This window comes from Corvus moneduloides, chromosome 1 (assembly GCF_009650955.1).
Source record: "Corvus moneduloides isolate bCorMon1 chromosome 1, bCorMon1.pri, whole genome shotgun sequence".
Classification (NCBI taxonomy): domain Eukaryota; kingdom Metazoa; phylum Chordata; class Aves; order Passeriformes; family Corvidae; genus Corvus; species Corvus moneduloides.
The window spans coordinates 23,386,596-23,406,595 of record NC_045476.1 but is presented as its reverse complement, the minus strand read 5'-3'; the positions used below and the strand labels follow the sequence as shown (position 1 = coordinate 23,406,595).

Sequence of the window (20,000 nt, the reverse complement as noted above, 5' to 3'; positions counted from 1 at the left end):
CTGTACTGCAAGCCTCAGCTTATTAAAAGCAGTGACTCATGGATCTTTATGTACGGGGCCTCTGCAAACTGGGTCTCATGTACACTGGGCAGTCACTGATTGGTATGAGTGGAGTGGTTAATGAAGGGAAGAGAAGTTACAAGGTACCACTAGAACAAACATGTGGGCCAGAAAAAAATGAAAGCAGACTTGTGAAGAATTAACGCACAAATAGTTAGGCATACTCTGAATCTGGTGTCTGATCATATAAATTTTGGTATCTCCGAAGCACTACATGAACCATAGAAAAACCAGGGTGCGCTCAAATTAATTAAAATCGTATGTAGGAGTTGGCAGAAAATACTGCTTTTGACAGCTGTGCAGTTATATAAATTGTCCTGATTTTATCTGAAGTTACTTCACAAGACTGACACCTGCCAAAATGATGACGAAATTTCATTAATACAAATCTTCTCTTCATAGGTATCTCAGCAGGTTTCTCAGAAAGCTGCATTATCTTTTTCAGCATTTGAACCACACTGATCATTACCACAAGTGGAGAACAAAAAGCTAGAGTCCAGACTGTAGTGGACCTTTTGAGGCATTTTAAAATTTAACTGCTGACTTTCCTCTCTCCCTTTCTGAAATGAAATCTACTGAAGCTTGCAATAAACACAAACACCACAGTCACTGATGCCACAGGTACATATGATTTGAAAGAGAAGTAATTTAATTGAAGATAAACAAAGAGGTTTTCAGAATACTCAGTGGTTTAAATTATTTGTTTTTATTTAAAGGTGTTTCTCCAGGGACAGTAGTTTTTCAAGTTTTCAGTAACCAAAATTGCCTTTCCTTCAGGCACTGTTATTAATTCCACAGTGATAATACAGATATTAAGAATGACAGAGACTCTGTGCCTTACTGCTACTTTTTAAAAACCTGCTGGAATGTTGCCTGTAAGTAGAAAAGTCAGAATATTTTTTCCTATCTCACTTATTAAAGAATAGCAAAAGGATGACTGCATGCTTTGGACTTGAGAGAAAAGCTTTTGATTTCCATCCCTGACAGAGGCTTCCAGTGTGATCCAGGCATATTAATCTTTGTCCTTTCTAGGGTTAGGATAAACATCATACAGACAGTCACCAGATCTCTGTCAGAGCATCACAGCAAAGGGCAGAAAACTCTGCAGATTGGTTATCACTAGGAATCTCCATTTAAATATCTAAACTATCAATTTTGAAACTAGGTATATATTAGGTGTGGTAAAATGCATTTTTTCCCCCATTAAGCTTATTGTTATTCTAAGGGGTAAAGAGACATACTAAATCCAAGGAAAGTAACCGCCTTCCAAATGTACAAATTTGAGTAATCTCACTCTCCTAAACATTATATTTTGATATAAAAATGACATGGAATAGTTTATTCTTGAGTTGTTTGGAATTACACAGTTTTGTTGAATCAATTTTTTGGTTCCCAAAATTCATGAAGAAAAGTCTTAAATTATAGCAAATAATTTTCTTGTCACTTTTACTGCTCTAGCAATAGGTGCTTTTTTTTCTCTGTAGAATCCATTACTGTAGTATCCTGATATTTTCATGAGCTTTGGCAATCTGCATTCAAGATGCAGTTGATAAGATTCTTTGAAGTCTTTATACACTTAAATTTACTGTTACTGATCTGCAAAATTATTGATTTGTGGTCTCTCTCTTCTAGAACTGTCAGGCCATCAGCAACCAGAGCTCAAGTTTTCTGAGGTATTCCCCCACATAATTCCCCAAACACTTTTCCCAGCCTAACCTTGACCCTCTGTACCACCTTGACAAATAGCAATGGCATCTATCCTGGACATAGTGGGCTATCCTACCTGATGCAATCTGTTTTTTGTAATACGTCAAAGAGGAGTATCAGGAAATGCAGCATCTATTAATCACAGGGAGGAGAGCCCCCTCACCCAACAATTGTCCTGTATGTCCTATGCAAAACCATTTTTAAAATTAAATAAGGCTTTGTATCTGCAACTCAGGTGCATATTCCTTTCCTGGGCATCAGTGATGTAGCTCTCTGTCTCCACTCCTGAGACTGACACCATCAGTCAGTAATATGTCAAGATAATAGTGCCAGGTGGACCCACAACACTTTGTTAACAACCTACAAGGGGGTTGGCAAGGGCATAACAGGGTCCCAATGAGTAACAAGTTTGCTTGGCTTAGTAACAGATGATGACTAGGCTGCTTAGAGAGCACAGGAGGAAGCAGCCTTCCAAGCTAGACTGCATTAAAGACTGTCATACCAAAGAGTCTTAGGGTAAAGGAAGAGATGTACAGGAAACATTGTGGGGCAGAACTCTACCCCCCACTACCTGGACACAGGCCTCAAACCCCCTCTCTTGAACCAAAGTGGAATAGTAACAGAATTATTAGGCCTTGCACACAGACATCACAGACTTTCTCGGTGAAAAATACCTGTGTGTAACAAAACCATGTACCTAGAGACTAAGGACACTGAAATCAGATACAAGTGTGGGTGAGGTAGCTGTCTACAGAGTAGAAAAACTGCAGACTTTCACATGCTATGGGCTGTTTATTGTTCTGTTTTCATGGAATCCTAGTGTCACTTGTCTGTAGAAGCTACGCACAAGCATAATCTCCCACTACATTCTTCAGATATAATTAAGGGCTGTGACTGATCATAGTAGGGAAGGGAATGCAGAGATGCTTGCAAACTTTGGTAGGCAGAGTCACCCTTTGATACCCTTCCACAGCAGGTTTAAGCAAGACAGCTTATATGTGCCTATAATGCAGTCAGACAGTGACCAGTATTTTTATTAAGATTTTCAGTTGTCACAAATCTTGGAAACTCAGTTATGAAGTCTACTTTAAAAAAAAAACCCAAACAAATTTAGTTACCTTGGCATCAAGTGTTATAACTTAGTTATGTACATTTGACTTGGAAGTGAGATGGAAACAACTGAATGATACATCAGTTACCAACCAGATCTAGAACATTTAATTTTAACAATTTGCTAGATATTTTACCTTATGGTCTTCCTCATGACTATATGCAAAGTGTACCTCTAAGAACTTATAAATGCCTTATTAGATAAGCAACAGACTGAAGGCAATAATTTCCTACTTTTTGCTAAAGGGCTAATCCTATCAAATGCTAAAATTACATCCACCAAGGTCCTGAGTAATTCTTAAGATCTGGATTTTTGCCATACAGGACAAGGAGCACTTACATGACAGAAGAACATTACCACTATATTAAATTGTAGTTAATACATGAAATGAGGTAAGTGAAATGAATGATATGCCAAAGGTTAGATATAATTAATGTCACAAAATCAGTTACCGAAGGAAATTATTTTTCTCTGGTACCTGAATTCAAGCTAACTTCTGTATGCACACCATGAAACCATTTTTAATTTCTTGATCACATTATTTTTCCCTTCAGAAGGGCTTGCAGTCTTGCAGAGCCATTCAATATTTTTACTTTGTATTATTCAGTGAGTTTGCCCTTAGTCTGCCTTAAAGTCTTATTCCAATGTTCAAAACTATCTTTCAACAAGAGAATTATCTTATGTTTTTCTACTGCCATCATTAATAATGAGCTAAAGTCCTTCATAAATAATTAAACTTTCACAAGACACCTCAGAAGTAAAAACCCCAAACTTATCTTAAGGTACAAATTTTAAGGAGCACTGTTTCCATTAATATGGGTGCCAACTTTAGGTAGCAGATCAAGAGCAATCAGTCAATAGCTATACTTCTAAACAAAATCATCTACCATGGAAATGAAAACATGAACAGCTTTCAATTAAAATTCAAATGTACTGATTCAGAATTACTGACTTTCCTCCATACTTAGATTTGAGGAAAAGCAAACTCAAACCAAGTTTACACAGTATTGAAATTTATAACTCATGAGAAGTGTCTTTCTATACAAAGTTAAAGATCTTGGCTACCTAAGTTAAAAACCTGAAGACAATTTTAGGCATTGTCCATGAACAGTTTCAGTGAGAATAGTTTTCCAGTGCAGTCAAACCAAACACCACTAAGAATCAAAGAACATAACTATCTTTTCAGCACTTGGGAAAGGAGCGGTCAGTCACAGACTCCTTTGCTACCTCCTCAGAGTTAATCTCTTCCCCACAGCCTTCCAGCAGGCCTCTCACTGATGTAAGAAGTCTTCATAGCAGGGACTTAATTTATAATTTAGCTGGAGAGTTCTTTACTTTCTTCCCCTTTCTTGGCTTTTCCCGGCTGTTCAGATTCCCCATCTTAAATCCTAGTTCTCTTCAGAAATGATGCTCTCCCAATTCCTTATTTTCAGTCTTTTCATGCAGAAGAATAACCACAGTCCTTTTGACTTTTCTTACATAGAGCAAAAATGAAAGAAAATAAATTTCTATTCTAAAAACCAAAAAGTTACAATGGCTTAAAGTCTGAATACAGCATCTAGGTAATAATGTGTACTCATTTATAGTATCAGGGACATATATGAAATGGTACTAATACTTGTAATTTTAGATCCCAGTACTTTAAAATTACATAACTTTATAACTTATCTATTCTTTCTGATTAAGATTTTGCCTAATAGGAGATATTAATCACAGAGTATACATAAAAGAAAAACTCCTAAAAAAAGCAAAACCACCCTTGCTTTTCAGCAGGGAAAAGCATACACTGTGAGCTGAACAGAGCACCTTACAACTTGAAGTTTTAATTAAATCAAAAAGGTCAGTGACTTCAGTGGGCTACAAGGGACTGCACTACTGAAAGAGCAAAATTTAAGTAAAAAAAGCCCCAAGCTATTAAGAGGGATTAAAAATGTATGAAAATATTTTGAGCAGCATGATGAAAGTAATGGGAAAGCAGAAAAGCAACAGTTTAATAGTCTGGAAGATAAAAGTATTTTACAATGTGAAATATTAATAGCTTTTGAAAAATAAGGATACACTGACATGGAAGTATTTAGACACATTATCAGCTTTGTATTGCAGCACTTACCCGAAGCAACAACAGTGCTTGCCCATAATGTATTTTCTATGCTTAGGCTTTCATGAACTGCAGGATCACTGTCCTCCTGTTAAAAGTAAGAACAGCTAATAAGTAAATCACCAGCACAAAAAATTAAGAACCATGTCAAACCATCTGAATAACTGACACAGGATCCTTGTATCCAAGCTTGCATCCTTGTATCAATCACTGTATAACAGCATTCATTGCACATACACAGACACAAATAACTTTCCAAAAAGTGAAATCATGTTTGAAGTTCATATTACTTTTATCCAATCATACTGAAAGAACTAGTCAAAATTATTTTCGAAGTAACATATTCTTTTCCTCTGATATATCAAACTGCAGAACAGTATGTTATAGCATGCAGTTAAAATGAGTCATGAACAGTAACTCCCAAAAATTATCACCATGTTCTGTATTTAAATAATCCATAATTCATATAGTAAGTTATGGTCATCATCATTTTTTGCACCTGATCAACATTATATAAACTTCAGGGAAAAATATTTAGACTTCTAAAACGAAATGCAGTCTTGTATTATCTTACCACATACTTACAAAATACATACTTCTTGGGAAAATACTTCCAATAGAAAACTGCTTCCATGATTACTTTAAATTTCCCCTTTTCTTCCTCCCCTCTGTCCTCCCAAGACATAATGATCCACAGATTGTAAACACACAATCTCTCATAATCAATTTGGAGCATGTACAGATTTGTTACTCATTAGCAGCTGTAAAATGTGCTGTTTACAACTAAAGGAAACTTTCGGAGGTAGGATAATCAAGCGTATTTGATCAAATTCCAGATTGGTGCTAAACATTTTGCAGGAAAGGGGGGACGACATTTATCAAAGTACACAGTAAATTCTACATATTGTCAATAATCAAAACTATGCCCATTTTTCATTTCTATTTTGAAATCACCAAGCACAGGATGAGCTGCATAGAAATTTCTGTTTCTAAAAAAAGAAAAATCTCCAACTAAACACATAAATTTTTGTGCGTACATCAAGAGATCCCTATATAGCAAGGAAACTATACTTCTTGTTCTCCTAAGCGAGGAAAAATCATTGTTTAAAAGGCATGGAGAACCATTCTGTCAAGAACAGAGGGGAAGAGAGGGATGATATGGAATTAGCCCTTAGAAGAAAATCACAAGTTTTGAATCAAGATCCATATTCTGACGATCCTGGGATTAGTTCAGTTGGTTAGGCCATGGTGCTAATTATGCCAAGGTTGCGGCTTCAATCCCCATTATGGGCCAGCCATTCACTTAAGAGTTGATGATCTTTATGGGTCCCTTACAATTCAGAATATTCTGTGATTCTGTGAAGAATCATCCTTGTTCTATAAGATTAGCCTTAAATTAAGATAAAGGGGAATTATTTTTTGATTCTTACCCAAGGAATTAGTACTGCAACAATTATTTGCTATACTCCTAACTCATAATGCTTAGATTCCTGGTTCGATTTACAATCGTTCCCAAATTATTTGGATTCTGTGATGATTTCTGTGTTTATTCCAAACAGAAAGTAAAAAGAACTGGAAAATGTTCAAAAAGAGCAATAAGGGAGGTCAACGTAGCTTCCATACTAGATATGACTGAACAAACCTGACCTCTAATGGGGAATATGACAGACATCTATGAAACAGGCACCTAAAAAGGAAGGATAGATAGTGCTTGTTTTTACTGAAGAAGAAAGAAGTCATAAAGTCAGTAAAATTAAAATAATAGGCAATCACTCTTAGATATGTACTTAACCTGTGCAACTTCCTCCTATTTGAATGTTAAAAGGTTACATAGGTTCATGGGTAAGTTTAAAGAAGGGAAATTCATTGCAGGTTACTTAGAGAAACCAGCTTTAACTCAGGAAGTTCCCACATCTTGAGTTAAGAGACAGATGACACTTTTCAGGAGGTACTACCGTGTCCTTACTCTAGTTGTATTCTCCTTCCCAGTGCTCTGTTTCTGGCTATTGTCAAGAGCAGGATACTAAGCCAGGTAAATCTTTTGTTTTCCCTTATTCTTCAGTTAGCAGATTTTGAGACTGTGAATTGTGAAACTCTTCCATATTACAAGAAGAAATCAAAACCCCTGTGATGATTGGGGAGAGCTGACAACAGCGTCAGGAAAAAGTCAGTTGTCCAATGTCTACCACTGTGAAATACCTTTTTTTATGTAATTCGAAATAGGAAAACATCACATGAGCTCTCTCTCCACTCATACTCATCACAGAATGGTCTGGTCAATCACTTATCTTCTGCTTATTTCATTATGATACTTTTATGTCTTTATACCCTCACCTAACATTTTCAGCTTTCTACGGTTCATTCCATTTCCCAAATACCACCACCTTCCATGCCCAAACAGATTATGACTTAACCTTATTTTTCTTTTCTCATAAGTTACTCAAATGAAAAATATAAGGTGCATTTATGGGTTATGAGTTTAGCTGTTTCACACTACTTTTATTTCTACTTCTGGAGAGATGGTAGGGAAGCAGCGGGAAGGACAAGAACTGCAATTCCTGAGTAAGACCAGACAGGTGTTAAGGAGAAATTTCTGCAAATTTTCTGACACAAACAGAACAATGAATGTTTCGGATAAATGAAATCCATCACCCGCTCTCGTAGCAGAAATTTGACATACAAGGGCTTCTTTGTCCAGCTGACAAAGTTTCCACTTAAGGTCTGCTGGGTTGAATTTCATTTGGCAGCTGTATGTTTATTGGTCTTTGAATTCTGAATTAATTTAATTACCAGAATAGTGCAGTTCAGTATTATATTCATGCTTCATATTCAGGCTCAGTTTTTTAATCCATGTACATCACTGATCATAGAGGCTTAAATTGTCTACAGTTCTTATTCAGAAATTACTCTGTTACTCTTGCATGTGCAGAGAAAAAGGAAAGATGATCAGTGAAATAAAAATTGAATATATCCTACTCTCAGCCCTTTCATAATTAATTTCATAAAGTCCTTTCATGAATTCATAATACAGCTGACCAAGGATCATGACAAATTTCAAGGAGTCATTTAAAAGGTTTCAAAGCTACAACTTTTTAGAAATTTTTGTAAATAACAAGAGAGACCTTTGAGACTAAACACCTAATCCTTGAGTGAACCAGTGTACCACTTCTATTTGACCTTTTCTAGCTCTGTTCCTGCATTACAGCATGCAGTACAACAACCCCCATCAACTTTTGTAGGGAAGCAGAATACACACTAATTAATTTACTTGTATCAGTGAAAGAGATTCCTTCCCCACACCAACCCCACAGTTAATTTTTCTGGCTTTGTTCCTCTTACTGCCATGTGTTTTGGACGGGGTCATATTAGGTTCCACACGTTAGCTCCCTAGTCAAGCTGCCTGTATAGCTGTTACTGCCAGCATAAGGAAGGGGAGTCAAAAGGAGTAGCAAAACAAAATACCATTCCCTTCAGTGGCAACATAAAAGTAAGCCAGATTGAAGTGAACACAACTATTGCTTCAAAACAGGTAATTCTTTAACAGCAAACATGAAGTAAAAAAATGACTTAACGTTCTCTCTACTAAAATACAAGACTTATCCAAGAAAACATCTGTATAATTAGCATCAGGCCAGAGATTCTATTCAGAAATGAATACAGCTACATGCACCAGGTTTTGCATCAGGGTAGTCTTTTTTAAGCATGTGACAAGATGCTATATTGGAAAAAATTACATATATTATATAACATAGTTCTGTACCATAGTAAAAAAAAAAAAAAAGCTTATTGAAGTAGTTGAACTAAACTCAATGGGCATTTGTTTTCTAAGATTTCTATTAGAATATAAAAAAATTAAGATATATTCCCAAAAATAGATGAAGAGACTATGGGGACAGCACAGAGCTGCAATATAGAAGAACTAAAAGGAAAATATTCTTAAGGGAATAGTGAAAGAAGAACCCAAATTTAAACAAAAAACAGCCAAGGTTAAAAGCAAGAGAAACTTTCCATGATTCTATACAGAGTAAGCAAAGGTTAAATAATACTGGCTATGCCAATACACACTGATGTAATGCTCCAGAGTACTCTTTAGGCTCTAACTGGTAAAAGTTGGGTTAAGAAGTATGGTTACTGTTTATTGTCTTTTTACAGATTTTCAGCATTGATAAAATCGCTCCCTCATTTATCAAGCCTACAGAGGAGCATCAGACAGAAGAGAAACTCTAGTAGCTATATCTGTTTACATCCTTGTTCTGTACACCATTATTTAAAAATAAGCTCAGCCAAGACATGGATGATGCCCTGAGAACAAATAAAGCTATCTCATAAATTTCCACAAAACACTAATTTAGTTCATCTATTGTGTTTTGATAGGTTGTCTTAGTAAATGTGAAAGGAGGAAAGGAATTAATTTATGCCATTATTTAAGAGCCAGACATGATCATGCAAGGACTTTCATGCACTGACTGCATGTAACACACCAAAATCCATGGAGAACAATGGAAAACAACTTCATGTGAAGCTGGCAGATATCAGTAGAGTACAGCAAAGCTTTTATGCCTCTTGACATGGTTACGCAGGTGTTCTGCAAAAGGTATCTTCTGTCAGCTCTCAGGTTTTTTGTGGATAGATTTGTACTTAGAACTTGTTCACTCATAAAAACTCCAGCGCCATGCTCCCAAGTTTCTGGTTTGTTTTATGGATGCACACTTTGAAATTATCTAAGTTTGTCCTTTACATTGTTAGTACTCTGTCTCCATAATGGGGGGAAAAAAGAAAAAGAAAAATCAATGTGCTATTACCCTGTCAACCTACCCCTGGAAGAATTCTTTGAACATCAATGCTTAAGTAGAAAAAATGTATGCATTAGCATCACTAAGCACACTAATTTTTTTTGCTTTAACATAAAATAGAAATTAGATGCAAGAACGGATTTATTGTAAGAAGCAAGGGCTCACAGCAAAAGCAGAAAGATAAATCAGTAAACATGTGTCCTAAAACAACATTTCACAATGCAGAAGGTACACCATTAACAAAAACCAACCTTCAAAAAATATCTAATGTGATTCACTGTAAACTAAATTTGAGGGCAATGCCCTCAGATGCTTTACACAGAAGTTCAGTGTAAACTATCCTTCCTATTGAAGCATCCAGAAAAACATATATGCAATCCTGAAACCATAAAATGCACCACAGTTATTTACATATATCAGGATGTTTGAATCATACAGCTCTTAAGACGTGTACAAACAGAACCCGCAACACGGATGATTGTGATGATTTCCCAATGTCTCAATTACTTATACCAGAGTTGTTAAAGATTCCAAAGACTTCAATATATATTTAGGAAAGCGCACAGTCACTAAGAGGAATAATATGAATTTACAGCTGTTAATAGAAGTTTCGTTTGAACAATTGGTCAATACAAGGTTTAAGTAAACACTGTTGCTTACTGCTTTAGAAGGTGTGAACAAATGACATTTACTTTGTAGGCAGCATGGACTATGTAACTGGTATAAATTGGTCTTTGAGAGCCAGCAACTGCAATATCTCATTCATCAGTGTATTTACAATTGTGAACTGGAATTCCAATTACAGAAAAAAATCTATTACCTATTTGAGTCACGGGTAAAAAAACCCTTCTCTTTACCTCCCCAGCAGTTAATTCTATCAAATTATTTTAGAAACAAACTATCAAGAGGAATGAGTCTAACACCACTGAGTTTGGCTAAAATAAACAGAACAATCACTATATCTGCTAACGTACTGCTACAAAGTTGTAAACGTATTTTAAAAAAACTAATTACGACCTATTAGGACACTGCTTTAAAGGGTCAACTTTAGCAGGCCTCCTTTTGAAAATAACAGAAACAAGTCACAGATATTGCATTGTTATTTTCATAATCAGTTTTGAATATAATTATCTCTGGGGAAGAGATTCAATAAAAAGCTCCCATAAGTAGCTTTTAGTTTTTTTTTAGTTTTTGAGAAAACTGAACTTTGGAATTACAGCAGAAAAAGCACACTTTTATTGCACATAAACTAGCAGATGCATTGTCTCAGGCTACTGTTATTCAACTTGTCAGTTTTTGACATATGAACAATACATTAGATGCCTGGAAACAAAGTATACTGTTCACAAAGAGTTTCACATAAAAAGATTAAAGTGATGTCAACCAACAAATATTCAACTCTCCAATTCTGATTTTTTCAGATATTCCTTATGCATTAGCTTTCTGCAATACATGTTTAACAGGATATCTTCTATATGAAGTATTGTCATGGCAGGAAAAAAGGAAAAAATAATGCTGTAAAGCCAAGGAAAGATCTGATACAATGTTGACACTAAGTGTACATTTCACGTACACTGAGGTACTAAATAGGGAAGTAGAACTGTATTTACATACACTCCTTACCCGTGTGAAGGTACCCTCAAAACTGTGGATATCCAGCTGTGGCTTCTGAGCATAAACATAAGCATTGATTGAAAAGAGATCCTGTAAAACAGATAAATCTACTTAGTATTACTTAAATATAATAATGTATTTTGAAGACCTGGTAAAGATTCCAGTTTATGACCCCCACCAACCCACCTGAAACTAAGGTCACACACTTTTACCCAACTAAGAAACATGGTGTTTTTTTCCAGTACATCTTGCTATAGAGGAATCAGATTCAAGTTGATATCCTAAATGTGTTGATAGTTCAAAGTAAACTGGTTTACATTCATAACATGACTTATATATTTTATCTAATTTGTTTTCTTTTAACAACCCCATTTTAATTAATAATAGTGTAATCTTAAAATATTTTCCAGATGTTTGTTCTTTTAAAGATAAAGTGGGGGAGGGAGAAGGGATGGTTTGTTTGTTGGTTGGGTTTTTTTAATGAAACTGGAAAAAAAAGAACTTTTCCAGCAAGGACAAAGCCAACTGAGTATAAGAGGAAACAATGAAATTGATTCAAGTTCTCTTCAATGCTCTAGCACCTCTGTGAAAACTCCATAAGAAAACCCCATCAGCTTCAGGAAAGCCTGGCTACATCAACAGGATTATTCAAATGTTTAAAGTCAGGTATACATCAAAACTATTCTGATAAAATTTGATCTAATATATGTGGTACCACTACTCATGACAGCAAACAATCCATGGATGTTCCTATCCTAAAACTAAGAAGAATAGGAAACTCCTAAGATACTACTCTATAAATAGATGGCAGTATAGTATAAACAACAACAAAAAAGTGATAAATCTGAGGAGTGTTAGATCCTAAGAGCTGTCCCTAGAGGGCCAGGGAGGTTCACCTTAAAATTCTGAAACAATTATTTCACCAGATAATTGTTCTAAAACATCCACCTTCCACAGAAAGAATACTACAGACTAAAACCCTGATACAAAGAACTTTTTTCAATCACAAAACCAAACTTTTTGCTGCTTTTTAGATGGTCAGGACCAACAGCAGCTAAGAGATTTCAAGAGGAGTTGACCATTCATGCATGGATCCACAACAACCCAATTCCTACTCTGGAGAGGAGCAGATGCTTGATACCAAGTCCAAGTCGACCCAAGAATTCTAACCTCTGATCAAATGCAAGGTTGCACACCTTCCCACTGTATGTAGTACCTAATTATTTGGGTTATCTCCATCCTTTATTACTAGACGAATATTGCAAAAGGCTAATCAAACACCATCTCTGGGGACCAAATTACACAGGTACAATACCCTGTTCATGCTAGCTAGAATGTGCTGCCTTCAAAAGCAGAATTAATTTCACAGCCTCTTTCATGGACATATAATCACATCTTGGCTCAAATGTTACTTTTAAAAGTAGGCCATTATTTTTTCCCCATAATTTTGAATGTAAGAATGTTTCACAATTTGAACAGTACAAAAATTAACTAAAGGTGCAGTTATCCACCTGTGTTAATGTCGTAAAGCCCAACATATTTATATCATTCAGTTTCTCTGATACAATAGCTAGATTGATGAATATCACTATTTTTTTGTTTTTCCTTATCAAAATGAATGTTTTCTTAAAATCTAATGTACATTTATGAAATATGTTTGACTTTAGTTTAAAAATGTGTAGCTCTATAAATAATGCATTTATATTTATACTCTGCAGACAAGAACTCTCTCATAGCTTGCAAAAAACACACACACTTTATATTTCATATGGTTTTAAAAACATGAATGAAATCTGAACATTGAATCTCACAAATTATCTTTATCTTAAAGCACTAGGCACTTATTGAAATCTTTCACACAAAGTTCATTCATTGCATCCTTGTTCTTCCAACGTACTTTCAACAGGTTCACGAGAAATAATTCATATGAAACTAATACACATGTAGTGTCCTATATCTTCATCATTCACTTCTTTCCAATCTGTTATCACCTACAATTTAGCTAATCCAAGCTATTATGTGTTTTATTATGCAAAGAAAAATAAAGAGTCTCTCAGTAGCGGATAGCACAGAAGAAAACTAATACCACACACATACTCATACAATAAAAACTGCTAGTGAAATGCGTCAACTTCTCTCTTTCCAAAGAACGCCTTAGTGGGAAGCAAAATTAAAATAAAAGAAAGCAGAAATATCCACCTTTTTAAAGTAAATTGGCATTTGTACAGTAATGTATTTTTCTGGTTTCTAATCTTTCTATTTTTTTCTACTGTGATGTTGTCCTTTGTTACATTTCAAATGTAAAAATTTCTATCTACCACACTCCTTTGGTATCTTTTTATGTTTTAGTTCCCCTTTTGTATTTCTGATTTAACACCTAAATTTTTGTGTTTTCCTTTTTTTCCTTTTTGAATTTCAACTCTGAAACAAACTTACTTATCTTTGTGAAAAATTGAGATCTGCACATTCCCTGACCATTATTTGCATTACTCTGAAATGCTACAAGCTACAACTCACATAGTATTCCAGAAGTGTGTGGGATTTTTTTCCTAAAACTAAAAATAATGATGCTCTGGGGGAAATCTAGGGTGTTAGCCCATTGGCATTTCATTAATGAGTACCAGAAAGACATAAAACCATATTACTTGTGCTCAGTAGACTTCTGAAGTACTTTTTTCATTAATAGGGTAAAGAAAAGAGTTAAAGATTCTTATTTTCTGTAGCCAAGTGTTCTGTACTCCAAATGGACACCATTCTCAGGCCAATAAAGTACAGTAGTTTTATAATACAAGGTAAAGACACAAAAACTTGAAGAATGATACAGTTACAGAAGACAAATTTTCTATGTACTCCATTCAACAACCAGCAAAGGTTACTGTAATACAAAGGTGTTTCTTCACCGAGTGCTGCTTTTCCAGTATGGAAGCTGTGAATTTCTCCTCTCAATGTCTTGAAAGAAGTCATGAGGGTGACTTTAAGAGGAAGACATCAAGATTTGTAAGCAACAGTACATGTAAATATCATTTCTGGTCAATTGGCAAGAAAAATTTTACCTTGTTAGGTTATGTCATTGCTTTCCCTTATATAAAAGCAGGGGAAAGGGAAATTACCTTAAACAAAGGATTTGATTCTATTATTTTTATAAAAGGCAACTACTTTTTATTAATGATTTCACTAATGGGGGATTTGTGAAACTCAGCTTCAATAAAGACTTATTTTCATACTAATACATTGAGCTGCTGATTCACTGAAGTCAAATCGTTCTACTGATACCTTCAATGGAAACAGTATTCTACATCTAAAATTACATCTCTTTTAGGATGCAATAAGGGCAAATGACCTTAGTTATTTTCTTAGTCAAGACAAAAAACACATTTGGGTGGGGATTTTAACAGTTCTAGATTTAAAAAAACCTACATGAAAGGCTTGAATCTAAAGTAAAAAAATTATTCTTATATAACAGTAGATGAGATTTTTCTTAAAAAACTGATATGTATTTAATTATCTCATACTTGAAAATAATAATTGAGAAGAATGCATTTCATCCTTCTACACTGCAAGTCAGAAAATGACTTTGTGATGGTACAATAAAGAAAACATTCTCTTTTGCATGTCACAATTTAAAAATCACCACAGTTATCAATAACATAGAAAAATCTCCTCTATTAGGTCAAGGGCAACATTTGTTCACCTTACTTAAAGATCATTAAAATACATTCTTAATCATAACATGCAGTTCATTGCAAATAAAATTGCCTTTGGTTCAATAAAACTAATTAAATGTAAATGGTATTGTTTACTGCTGTATGGATCTTCTGATATAAATCAGCAAGTCACCATTTATTTAAAATTACAGTGACCTCACTGCTGTTAATAAATACAGCTGATCACACAAGGTAAAGAAAAATGCCTCAGAACTCATGTATTGCCAGAACTGTCCCACCTAGTACTATGAAACTGCAAGAAACCTAATCTAGGTGTTACCATATTTGCTGCTCAGCCATCATTAAGTGACTTGCTGAAATTTTAATTCTCTGATCACATTAAGTGCTTTAGAAAGACAATGAAATCTGTACCGATTGTCTTGGTGGTGTCATCCGTTCTTTAAGAAAAGCTCTGAAGGTCTGCAGATTTGTTTTGGGTGTCACAGTGGCTAGGATTACAGTGCTGCTCTGTTGACACGGCTGACAGATCATGCCAACACAAGATACTCACTCTCCTACCTGAAAGGAGGTTGTAGCAAGGTGGGGGTCAGTCTCTTCCCCCAGGTAACAAGTGACAGGAGCAGAGGAAATGGCCCCAAGTTGTTCCAGGGGAGGTTTAGATTAGATCTTAGAAAAAAAATTTCTTCACAGAAAGTGTGGTCAGGCTGTGTGTTCAAAAGTGTTCAAAAGGCATGTGGATGTGGCACTTGGGGACACAGTTTAGTGGTGAACACAGTGGGGCTGTTCACCGGATTCAACAATCTTAGAGGTCTTTTCCAACCTTAATGACTATGTTTTTACACCTAAAGAAATCAAAATGAGGGACAATTACAGAGAGTATATTCTATCCAACACAACAGCTAACTGTTCATAGTCTATTTTATGTTCAATTTGCATAAATTATATTTTTTAATTATTAAAAATATATTTCAATATGGAAGTATGAACTGTGAGTCTCAGCTTTGAAAGTGCATCACGCACTCGTGGAGAAGCCACTGTAGAGAAGCCACTGTGGCAGGCACGTGTGATGAGTCTCTGGAATACTGTGATCCACCCGGCAACACCCCGAAACGTTAGCCCAGGGGCAGAGAGAGCAGAGCCGCAGGGACTGTGCCCCGCTGCCCCGGTTGGCACGGGTTCTGCCGGGGAGAAGCAGCCGGGTGCTGGCTCATCACATGGCCACAGGGATTTAACCTTGGGAGCCGGGGATTGTGTCGCCGTCCCGAACTCCCGCAGCGAGCTGCGAGGACCGGGTCCCGGCGCGGAGGCGGCGAGCGGCAGGTGCGGCCCGGGCCCCGCGGCCCTCAGGGCCGGGTTAGGAGCGGGCGCGGCGGGAGCGCCGAGCGCCCCACGGCTGCTCCGGGCACGCAGCGGCACGCGGGCCGCTCTGCCGGACACTGCAGCGGGACGGGGCGCTGCACGATCCGCCTGGCATGCTGTACAGGAAAGGAACCCAACCGTGTAACTATAAAGACATAATTCTGGACACTGCATTTTGACTTCTTGTAGGGCCCACATAAAAATATAGCTTATTGACTCTATTATAAAGCACAAAATTTATGCTTACAGTAAAACAATTTCATAATGCTATTTTTTGTTAGTTTGATATTCATAGCTTGCTTAGACCTCCATACCAATCTCTGAAGTTGTCTATCCACAGAGTTTCTTTACATGACTGATATTCCTGCATATCACTGTCATTTGAGTAAAGGTAAAAGTGTCTTTGCAGAAATCTAAGAATTACCAATGTGCTTTTCCACAGGAGTGGAAATAGTATTCTGCGATAGGCACTGAGCATTGTTTTCTGTGACAAATATGAGAACCCTTTAAAAACCATTTACATTTGGGTGCATTAGGCTACCATTCCACCAACGTAAGTCACAGACAGATGGGGCTTAGGAGCGAAGTAGATGTATAACATGAGCACTGCAAACAGTCTAAGACTTGCTGCGAGCAGCCATTTAAAATGAGCTCAATAAAGAACCACTAAGTGTAAGTGGTTTGACCAAACCCCATAGAACAGAAGTTTCGAAGTATTTTAGTTTAGTTGGCAGGAAGTATTACACCCAGCGTCAGTTACTTCAGGATGAAATGTCAGCTTAATGCAAACAAAGCCTTGTCTAGCAAGGGTAAGCACCCATAACTGAGTGGTGTGAGAAAGGGCAGAGGCACATCAACTGCTTGGTGGCTTTCATATGCTGCTGGTAGCCAGGAAACACGTGTTAAGTGGAAGCAGCTCCTGATTAACCGCACTTATGATACAACTCAGGTTATCACCTACAGCTCAAGAGGGAGAATATAAAGATCTTGCAAGAAGCCCAAATCAGTTAGAGTGAGGTTAACAGCTCTAAGTGGAAACAACTAAGGAAGAAATGGTTATTATATTGTAGAGTTGACTCCTCTATATTGTTTCTAAGATGCACAAATAATTTCCTGGTGATATCTTGCCTTCACTCCCCTTCACACCCAAAACAACCACCATCTGAAGCGAACCTTCATGTCTGCAAGACAACGAGGCTGCACGTCCCACCACTCAAATGCAGACATCCCAACTTCAACCACTTCTGATTTACCAGTCTAAAAAAGTACAATCATTTAGTTCTCCAAATCATACTGCACAGATTTAACCATAATTTTGTATTATCTCCATAGACGCTTAATGCTTTGTCAAGTCTATTGATAATTGTTTAAAAAAAAATAAAAATCAAAGAACATAATATAAAAATTACAGTACAAAACCTTCATGCTCCACCTAACATGAAAGCTAGAAAGCTAATTCCATACTTTCTTCCTAACAAGAAGGGAAAAACTTCAAACATGGAGTTGGATTTTTTAGGAAAAAAAAAGTTAATGAAAAAGGTTTTTTTCTTTTCCAAAGGATAGGGCAGAGAAGCCTCTGCATTGTAACTTTCTCCAGATTTCATCAGCCTCAGTACACCAAACTGTCTAATCTCAAAACATCAAAATTATAACCAGCAAATAAAACTCTGAGGCAGTGCTTTGCACAGTATTTGCAACTGTGGTCAGTGATGTTTTCAAAAAAAAGACAAACAAAACATAACAGCAAAATTGAACATGTGTAACCGTTGGAAAAGTACTACTAAATTAAAAATAAATAAATAAAAGCAAGATAGAAAGTTGACTGTATTTTAGTCAAACACATTGCATCTGTCTCGAATTTGTATATGATTTTCTTTTAATGAGAGAACATGAGAAGGCCATGATTAAATGTTAAGAACTACAAGAAAAGCCTTATTACAAATACCAAACTGCAGGTTACAGAATATTTGTTAAAGTCTGTTCTTGGACCAGAACTCATGACCTGAAGCCTAACTTGGCATCTCTGTTTGGCATGACCAACCTTTAGTTCCAAGCCTTGTTCTCAATCCTCTAAAGTGCAATGTAACTACTTTTTCCTTCTCCTGTCACTTGTGAAACCAATAGTCAGAGAATATGAACACAGGAAAAAACCTCTCCTTTTTGCTAATATGAGTGTGGCAGCAACTCAATTTCTGGAAGTGTAACTGCAGAAGACCTGCTAAGATCTGGCACATAATCTAATACTTTTCCTATTGAGATGCAATATAAACAGTCCACTCAAGGTATATTTGCCTTTAATAAAACACCTAAAAGATTTAGTGTCAAAACACCAGAAATTCTGTAGAGGTAAATTTCCACAAGCTTGTCAATTGAATATGTTGTCAAAGGAGATCTCCGAATACCAAGCCAACTTGCCAGTGTTGTGTAACAGCAAGCTTTCCCAGTGCAAGGGAAATAATTCAGCTTCTTGTAAAGGAGACTTTTATACAATTTTACATTTGCTTTTGTAGGTATGTGTCTATTTTGGATGTGTATATATACATGCACACACACCTGTGTCCCTTTTCATGATTTTAGATTTACTTGTGACACAACACATATATGCACTCAAAAGATACCCACATTCAGGCCACTCTTAGAGAGCCCTGCTTGCAAGAACCTGCACATTGCTCCTAGTCAGACCAGAAAGAATGCTGACAACAAAAAGCACTTCACCTTCCAGGAGCAGACTATTGTTTCCCAAGCTCACAAGTAAGTGATTAAAGCAATGGCTCCTGAGACAAGAATAGTTTGCACTTGCAGTCTAACACTTGGTTGAAAACACTGTAACTGTGATTTGCTTCTAGAGTGTGTGAATCTCAGTGTGGACAACACCGAGAACCACTAAGTTAAAAGATAAAAATCCAATTCTGACTCAGTTTCTTTTCAGTTGGAAAACCTGAAATATTTGTGTAACCAACTTCTTGTTCAGCATCCAGTGAAATATCTGTTGTCTTATTTATTGTAAAAACTAAGGCGCCGGTAACAGGTATTTTTCAATACTTAAGTAACTGTAACAATCTTTTAGATAACAGATAAATATATGAACATATAGAAGATAACTTAAAAGCAAAGAGAATGCTTACCCCCAAAGCTGGCAATCTTTGTGTGCAACTGACAGCAACCTTCAGTTTCCAGTCTGTTTCTCCATCCAGCTGGTCAGTTCGAATGAAACATGAACCTTGAAGTTACAAAGAGACATCAAATTATTATTTTAATTTCAAAAATTCAGTTTGGGTTAAAACATTTAGAAGCGTGAAAACAACACAATTTACAAACATTTTTAAATAAATGTGCAACGTATAAAAGGATTTGTATTTTGGAGTGTTTGTGTGCTTTCTTCCAGGAATGGTTTAGATATCACACAATTTACTAGTTTTTCCAATAAAATTAACAATATGTCTGTTTATGAATGGAGGTAGCTTCTATTTTACAGGTCTCTTCAAAGTTTCTAAACAGGATTTCAAATGTTATCATCATGAGATACAACTCCAACTGGAGTTGAAATAGGTTTAGTTTTATTTCTTCATGCAATTCTGTCACTTGTACAATTC

At 36.2% G+C, this 20,000-nt stretch overlaps 1 protein-coding gene across 2 annotated transcripts in view; it reads right to left on the bottom strand.

Annotated features, from left to right (window-relative positions):
* Positions 1-20,000, bottom strand: part of ATP9B (ATPase phospholipid transporting 9B (putative)) — a 154,151-nt gene that overhangs the window by 71,701 nt on the left and 62,450 nt on the right. For both annotated transcript variants that reach the window (XM_032101826.1, XM_032101834.1), the window contains exons 8-10: positions 19,533-19,627; positions 11,393-11,473; positions 4,989-5,064 (exon numbers count right to left, since the gene is read on the bottom strand). In XM_032101826.1, the coding sequence (XP_031957717.1) occupies positions 4,989-5,064; positions 11,393-11,473; positions 19,533-19,627 (252 nt within the window). The remainder of the gene's footprint in view (positions 1-4,988; positions 5,065-11,392; positions 11,474-19,532; positions 19,628-20,000) is intronic.